The sequence below is a fragment of the Saccoglossus kowalevskii genome, chromosome 9 (genome assembly GCF_978046115.1).
Source record: "Saccoglossus kowalevskii chromosome 9, keSacKowa6.1, whole genome shotgun sequence".
Classification (NCBI taxonomy): Eukaryota; Metazoa; Hemichordata; class Enteropneusta; family Harrimaniidae; genus Saccoglossus; species Saccoglossus kowalevskii.
The window spans coordinates 27,847,856-27,856,012 of NC_140649.1; the positions used below are offsets into that span (position 1 = coordinate 27,847,856).

Genomic DNA, 8,157 nt, shown 5'->3' on the forward strand with positions numbered 1-8,157 from the left:
TTTACACGTGAGCTGATACCTCAGTTCACAATAGTCTCTTCTCAACATAAGATGGTGGTGGTTGTGTGGGTCACGTTGTAGTTGGGGTTATGATAACATTGAAATGATTCACAACTATGTCGTGTTATGTTTGAAATAACAAATAGTACAATATCCAATGTCATAATTTTTTTGAAATTTATGAAACTGCAGTCATATCAAGCGAACAATGCAATGTTCACTGTGAACAATCAAATTAGCATTCAAAACTTTCCTTCAAGAAATCAAATTTTATTTCAACATTATCTTTGGTTTTCCTGCTGATAAATCACCTACAGCGTACAGAGTAGAGTTTCGGCTTGAATACGCCCCGTGCCAGAATGATGTGTACGTACTCGACGACCTGTGGAGGCAACTCCAATCTAGCGACACTGCGCCGTTTTGTAGATATAAGTAAGAGATTGTCTGAATATTTTTAACATAGAGGCGACGGCACGAAATGCTGCATGAGGGGGCGAGATCTGCTCTACAACCTCGCGTCCGAAGCATGCTCCCCCTTAAAAATTAATAAATCTAGACCCTCTGAAACGCTATTTCCTGTATTTTTTTGGGGGGGGGGGATTTTGCTGACACAAAGCTTGATTCTTGGAGGTCAACGCCCCCTCATTTTTTTTCCTCTGCCCAACCAGTGCCGCCGCCACTGTAACATAATGAACGGGTATTGGTTATCAAGGTCACGTGTACACTCGAGTTAGGAATTGATCTTCCGATATTTAATTATTCAAGGAATGTCGGTATTAGAAGTGACTTAGAACACGTGCTTGATTGTAACAACATACATTCGTTGTACGGAACACACGTCACCTGTTATGAAAACCAATGACGTCATAGATCTACGTGACAAATATGGCCGCGGTAATGTTTTGGTTGTCTGAACACACTTGCGGTTGAAACCTGCGTAATATTTTCCGAGTTGTGAGCACATCCACGCTGTGGTGGTAAGTGATAAATACACAGTGAGTGGAGACACAAAAACTGGAATGTTTACGTGTCTATGAGAGAATCTGCATACCCAGGGATGTCAACAAAATATATGAAAATGTGTGTGAATATGACCTATAAACGCTATCGCCTCATTGCGAGTAATATTCGGGTTATGGTATTTATTTGTCAGCCGTTCACTCTGCATGTACGTTGCTTGAATACAAATGACGGCAGAAAGGGCATATATTTCAATACCTCATATCGCGTGTTTGGAATCGGCGTTGTTATCAATGAGCATCGGCAAACTGTGCATGGCAAAGTGAGACCAGACCCGCTCACGTCGTAAAGGTCACACACTGTACAAATCTGCGGCGTTAAAATGTAATAACACGTATTGTAAACGTACATTATCTAAAAAAAGACAACGCCATCTTGTTTGGGTGGGTTATATTTAGTTCACACTAAAACATGATGCGAGATTGTGCACATAAAACCAATTGTAATTTAATATTAGATCCATATTGTTCAGGAACATGCCATAACACCATTACAATTTGACTGAAAACATATTTGACACGGATGGATTTCTACTTGTATATATTGCTTGAATAGAAACGTGTGTTTAATAGCAACCTCAGAAAACTGGTGACGTGTACTGTTGCTGTAAAAACGACAACATAAACCTAAAATGTCCTCCAAGCTGTGCCTGTGCGTGATATTGCTGCTACCTCTGTTATGCCGAGCGAAGGGAGGTGTAAGTAACTATAATACTCGTTTTCTGCTCGGGATTTGAAAACAAACATTGATAGTGGTATCTTTTCATTGTTGCTATTATGTTGTTATTTTGTATTAGATGCCCCTTACTCGTGATGCGGGAATTCAGCATTGCGGGGCTTGTGGTGGATACTGTGCTAAGGAATGCAAGCATTTCACACCCTCGACCGAGTGCGGATGTCCGGATCCTGACATGACTTGTTGCAGTATGTCAAACATTTGATTGTCTGTTTTACGAAATTGTCACTGATAGAAAAGTCTAAATAAATATTGAGTTGTAGTGTTCACCCACAATGCACCTTGGCGACTGCGCGATGTAATTTTAGTTTAAAAAACACAATTTCAGAGTAAAATAATAGCTACATGGCTAACTAACCTGAAGAGAAAAATCGTTTGAGTGAGATCGCATTTTATATGTCGTACTCTTTTTTTTCATTACGTAATAAGGTGGTGATGGATTTGGCGGAAACTTGTGTAAAGAAGAATGCGGTGGAAAATGTCAGATTGCAGGATGTGGGAAAAACGAGGTGAAATCGTCCAAAATTGAATGCAATGTCGACTGTAGGAAACTACCAATCGCAGATGTAGAGGTCATGTGTTGCGTGCCCAGTGAGTGAACGATTAAACATTTATTACCAGAATTTTTCCCGCTAAAAAGTACCGTCCCATTCCTTCAAGTTCTCGTTTCTTTCTTTCAATAATTGTTGCCACTAATATTTTTTTAGAGAGAAGTTTTTTTCTAGTTTGTGTTAATAGTTTGGGCTAAATTTGTACACGGAGTTGTTTACATATCATGAGAAGGATTAGTGAATAGTGCCCGTTGATCTAATTTCACTAAACTTAATTACATAAATTATTAGTATTATAATTTTATCGTGCGTATACTGAAATATTGAATTGTGATTTTTTATAATTTTTTTTTTAATTATAAACATATATTAAACAATAGTAATTAATTACTCTAACCATTATCACGTGATATGTATGTTGATTTCTCTTCTCAGTGCCCGACTATGATGATTTGTAACTGAAGTGTTGACATTTACGGAAAAACCAGTGAAGTTGACTTCCAATTAGTCAATATGCATTTTTTGGTTGAAACGCGATTAAAGGGACTTTTTACTACTAGTACTACTCGTTTATTTATGTGTTCTAAACACTAAACAAATTGTTAACACTAATATTGACACCGTAAAATGTACTCGTAGTAGTTGTCATCAATATTAAATGTCAAGTATTATCATTCATATCTAGTTTAATTATTGCATTGTAATAATAAACAGTCCACTGTATTACATTTAGGATGTAAGTGGGCGTGGCTCTTTATTATGTGATAACTGACCCAATCCCCCTGTAACACAAATAACTTGTCGGATCTAAAAATAAATATTACTTCAGAGTTTTGATATTGAAAACAACAAATATGTTTTGTTGCGACAGAAACAATGAACCATTTGACATACTAATATTACACATCAAGTGAATATTAATTTATTACAATTATCCTCCTATTTGTATTCTTACCGTAACTATTTTAATTTGCAAAGCTGTCACTTCCCATTTCGTATGCTTCTCCGCTCATTACGCTGTCGTTCGATGCGATGAGCTCGTTTGCTTCAGCATACTGTTCTTCCTCCATGTTAGTTGTTGTATTGACCGCAAGTCACACAGACTGTTATGGTTGCCTGAGTTTGTTATGGTTGGAGCTGACAGTGTTTGAATGACCCTTACACTCGTGTATACCGCCCTTGCGTGTGTAGAACAGAATCAACGAATGAATTTGTGTGGAGTCCGGTCAAACTCTGGTGGCAGCCATGTTTGTTTTTATTATTAGAGGACGCTTACGCGCGTAATCATTCCACATTTGGAATTCACATTTCCTAGTATGATGGGATGAAAATACCCTGTAAAATATCGCAAAATTACGACACGCTGTAAACATATGGCGTTACGGTGACAGATGTATAATAATAAACAATTATTATTCTTGCTGCTCCACAATGCACTCTCTGAAATACCCCTCCCCCCCCCAGCCTTATCCAGTACAACTGCTATTCGATTCCTGTTCCGCCCATAATAAATTTGCCCATCTCGACTTTTGGCTTTTGAAAAAAACACTAAATCATGTAAAACATGTTATCAGCTTCAAAGGTCACCCACTTGAATAATATATTGCATGCCCATATTTGTCAATTGGCGGGTGATTCCAACGCCACAGAATCATTTATACGTTTGCAGTTTTTTGATATTACATTTTCGAAGTCACAGTAAATCAATGTACAATAACTAGTTTTGTTGAGATTATTGTGACGGTAAAAAGCTGGAAACTGGAGTCTTTCCCTTGTTTGAGTAAATTGTCATTAACTGGCTCCTTTATCGGCAGTGGGATGTTTTCTCATCTGCAGACCGGTGGATTTGGTTTGCGGTATTTTGTCGCATCAAAGAAAACTGATGACGACTGTCGTATATGTTTATGCAATTTGTGTGTATCTGGTAAACCCCCCAAAATCCTGCAAATATTTATTCAAATTGAACCAAACTTACCACGATACTAAGTCATCAAAACACATTTTGAACGACTATTCGCTTCGGTTGGAGTTACCGTGGACAGAAACGAGAACTTATCCATACGTCTTTGCCGAAGTTACAAGACATAGTTTAAACTTAAACAATGTTAATTTACTTACGCAGACATTTCGTATAGCAATGGTACTCGCCCTCGCCCTCACGAAAAATAGGCACCCTCACGAAAAATAGGTCGTGCGGGCGTCGCCCCCACGATAAAATAAGGTGAAACACTCATCTATATTTGTCACTAAAATCCACCGCAAATGTCGGTAGAAATACACACCGTGCGGCCCTTCCGACACTCACACACACATCTACAGAAAACGTAAGAGAAATATACCAAAGTGTACCATCAAAATTTGCTCCCCAAAATGCAGGAAACTGAGTTTCAGAGGGTCTAGATTTCAAGTTTCCCGGGGGACCATGACCCCCCCCCCAATTAAATGCCCAATTAAAAACTTTTAAACATCACCTCTGCATTCGTGACAGCAAAGTCCTCTTTACGTGACGAATTGAACGAGAAGACTGTTATTTGGGATACGCTCAAGTATTGGTACAAATAGCGCTTTGTGTTGAAGTTACTCATAGGGAACTCCATTCAAAACTCAGGGTTAGGAATATCATAAAACAGACCATATGACTGGTTTCAATCTAACATAGATTACAACCAACCGCGCAAGTAACATCCGTTCAGCGTAAAATCTCTAATTTAGGCGTCACGGTGATTGAAAGGCTGTAATATGGTTTTATAATAAGCGTCAGGAACATTTCTCATTTTGTTGGATACTGTATATTACATCCGCCCCACATGGTGACAATATGGTGGGATTTAATGGAGTCATGAATAATTAGAAATTTTTGTAACGCATTTGAAAACACAAATTGTGATGAATTTATTCTGAGAGCTGGATATTTTAGCTGATGGTGATTGTTGTGTTTTCATTCATGCAATGCTCGTGATTTTTACTGTAAAAAATAGCGTGAAAATGTTCATCTTGATTATCTGCTAAAATGTCAATTTAAAACATCTTTTTCATAAGGTAAGATCAAGGACAGAGTTTTTCCGTCAATCAGTCAATCAATCAATCATTCATTCAAAACTGAATATTATGTTTATTTGTTTACTGATCTGAGCCTAAACCACCAGACTCTCTGCATATGTTAAAACAGTCGGATATCACAGTCTTAAAGGTATTACAAACTCAACCTATCGTAACAAAAGACGCATATTTTTACATATTCGGCGAAATCGGTGTATTGCTGTTTTGTCAAGCATAATTGATTAGCAGGCTACAACACGCATGCAGCTACAGTATATTAAGTAATTATTCATATTTTTGAAATGAAATGCACATCTTCGTCATAAGCTGAACCAATATCTAATAACCAAGCCCTGTCCATTGCGAATAAACAATAATAGTACAACACAGTTGTCATGGTACATTCATGGCAAAGTCAACTATATACACTTGGGTAATGCATTAAGTACGTACAGTGCAATCTGAATTTTTGCCGATTCCAGAGACATTTCGAGTTTCTCTATGTCATTGAGCATGACATCTCGTTTCCAGGACCCTAGTGGCAAGTTCGCCATACAATGCCATTCTTTATAGTTTAGTTTTAAGTTGTTTTACATCTGGGCAGCGTTCAGAGACACGTTTGCAAGACTAATTAATCGTGAATTTATAATTGCCATGAACATAAATGTATTTATAAGGCCACACCGACTTAATTTTATGGATGACATCCGCGCGCGCATTAGTTTTCGCCTGTTCTCGCATTAGTTTTGGGGTTTTATTAAAATTAAATCAGTGTATCATAATACAAAATTATTGGGCCAGCTCCTAACCCCTCTCATCATGCAATGTGGCATGAGGTACACCACTGGATGAAGAAGACCTGAAGCCAAGATTAATAGATCTAATGACTATGCGACGGGGTGACAGTATTCGGATGTAAGAAAGGAAGAGTAGAAAACGGGGGATAGTGGTAATTAGCTAAAAGGGAAAATATGCGTAGAAAAGAACACATGAATGGAGTGCTGAAAGAAAGGTGACGTGTGCAAAAGGTTATGAATGATCTATATATTGTAGTTTAAGGCCTGTGACCCAAAAATATAGGTTGCATAAACAAAAAATAAATAAAATATGCTGTAACGTCACTCAATGTTTTTGTGAATTTCATATCTCAAGTTTTAAGGAATGATAGAAATAAGCTTTCATGGAATGTAGTATGTTACTATCAAACGTCTTTACCAATTCCACAAACTATTATATGAAGGCAATGTAAAATAGTATCTTTAAATGTATTTTCCTTAATAACCTCAAATTTACAAATTAATAGTAAATGGTATTTGTCTGCTATTTAAAAAAATAAATATCGTTCGTGTTCAAAACGAATTTTGAAATTTCGATAGTTTTCTAGTTTATCAATAGTTGAAATATTACCATGCCAATCCATTTCCAAGCGATATTTAATCTAGAAGCGAAGATCTTAATAAATAAATCAATATTTGAGACGTCCCGTGCATCCTAAACCTCTTGCATATTGCACGATTATAATAACATAAGTGACCTAGTTCTTGACTGAGAAATCTGTAAGTGGCACAGCATGAAGTAACATTTACTAGGGTACCTTGTTCTTGGCATGCGTAATAATTTGGCCGAATACTTGACACATCTCTTGGCTGTTAGTATAATAATTTTGTAACGCCCACAATCTCCCGGTACTGCACAGTTTGGAGCATTTTGGAAGACGCCTAAAAATATTCTACAAGCAAAATATTGTACTCTTTCTATTGATTCATAACAGTGGTGACCCAAAATTTCAGACCCATAAGTTAATATCAACAGAAACACTGTGTCAAATATTTTGAAGAAATGGTCATAAGATAGCGGGCTCAATTTCCTCGTGTGTTTGATTAGACCTATTAACGACTTTTCACCTTGTTGGCTGGTTGGTTGGTTGAAGAAATGTAAATTGGCCACAAGCAAAGAATAGTAATTAAAAAAAGGCCCACTTGCTCAAAAACCTACACCCAGGAGGTAAAAAAATAGCATATTCAACAACGAAAACAGGTGGGCTACGGATTATCGTCCGACCCAGAAAAGAGATATTCGACCACTGAAATTTGGGCGGTTAAGGTCTTTTTGCAAAACGAGAGAGCTATGAATGTATGCCCCGGGGGTATGGCATTTGAAACAAGGGTTGGTAACCATTGTAATCTGCACGCGGTCTAGTTGAATGTTTTTCTAACCCAAAGAAAGTGTCGAACTTGGTACCTAGAGGAAATATCATATACCACTTGGATGGTTGTGAAAAAGTTAGTTACATGGTTGGGTATGTGTGACCCAGGGTAGAAAACGTGCATGTTTCAAGTGGTGTATTAGTCACTTATAGTCAGTGAGTGGAAGACGTACCGTTTGAGATATGAACAGGTTCCAATGATGTTGCTGACCCAATACAATAAAAGCTACTCATCAAAACCAAGTCAGATAACGCAGGGTACATTTGACGATGAAGAGGTAACAATACATTAAGCCAGTGTTAAAGGCATGCATTTGACATCGAGCTGTTACAAAGTGAAGAACACATGTTACTTAGCAAACACAGTTATTGACAAAAAAGATACTAAAATTAAAACAACCAGATAATTGATCTGTCTTTGACGATTTAATGTTAATGCTCAACGGGACCTTACATTTTAATGAAATGAATGTAAATGAAATTCAGTGGACATTGCAGTGAATTCACTACAACGGAATAAGTCGTAGAATGCTACAAAAAAGGCTGCACGAATTGAAGGTCAGTATGAACACTATGATCTGTTAAACAGGTCGTAACATAAATTCT

At 37.3% G+C, this 8,157-nt stretch overlaps 1 protein-coding gene across 1 annotated transcript; it reads left to right on the plus strand.

Annotated features, from left to right (window-relative positions):
- The first annotated feature begins 850 nt into the window (after nt 1–850).
- LOC102809863 (uncharacterized) lies at nt 851–2,865 on the plus strand. The gene is made up of 5 exons (XM_006825724.3): nt 851–977; nt 1,576–1,717; nt 1,817–1,943; nt 2,185–2,346; nt 2,742–2,865. The coding sequence occupies exons 2-5, from the start codon at nt 1,652–1,654 to the stop codon at nt 2,762–2,764; spliced, it is 378 nt and encodes a 125-aa protein (XP_006825787.1). The 5' UTR covers nt 851–977; nt 1,576–1,651; the 3' UTR covers nt 2,765–2,865.
- Nucleotides 2,866–8,157: the final 5,292 nt, after the last annotated feature.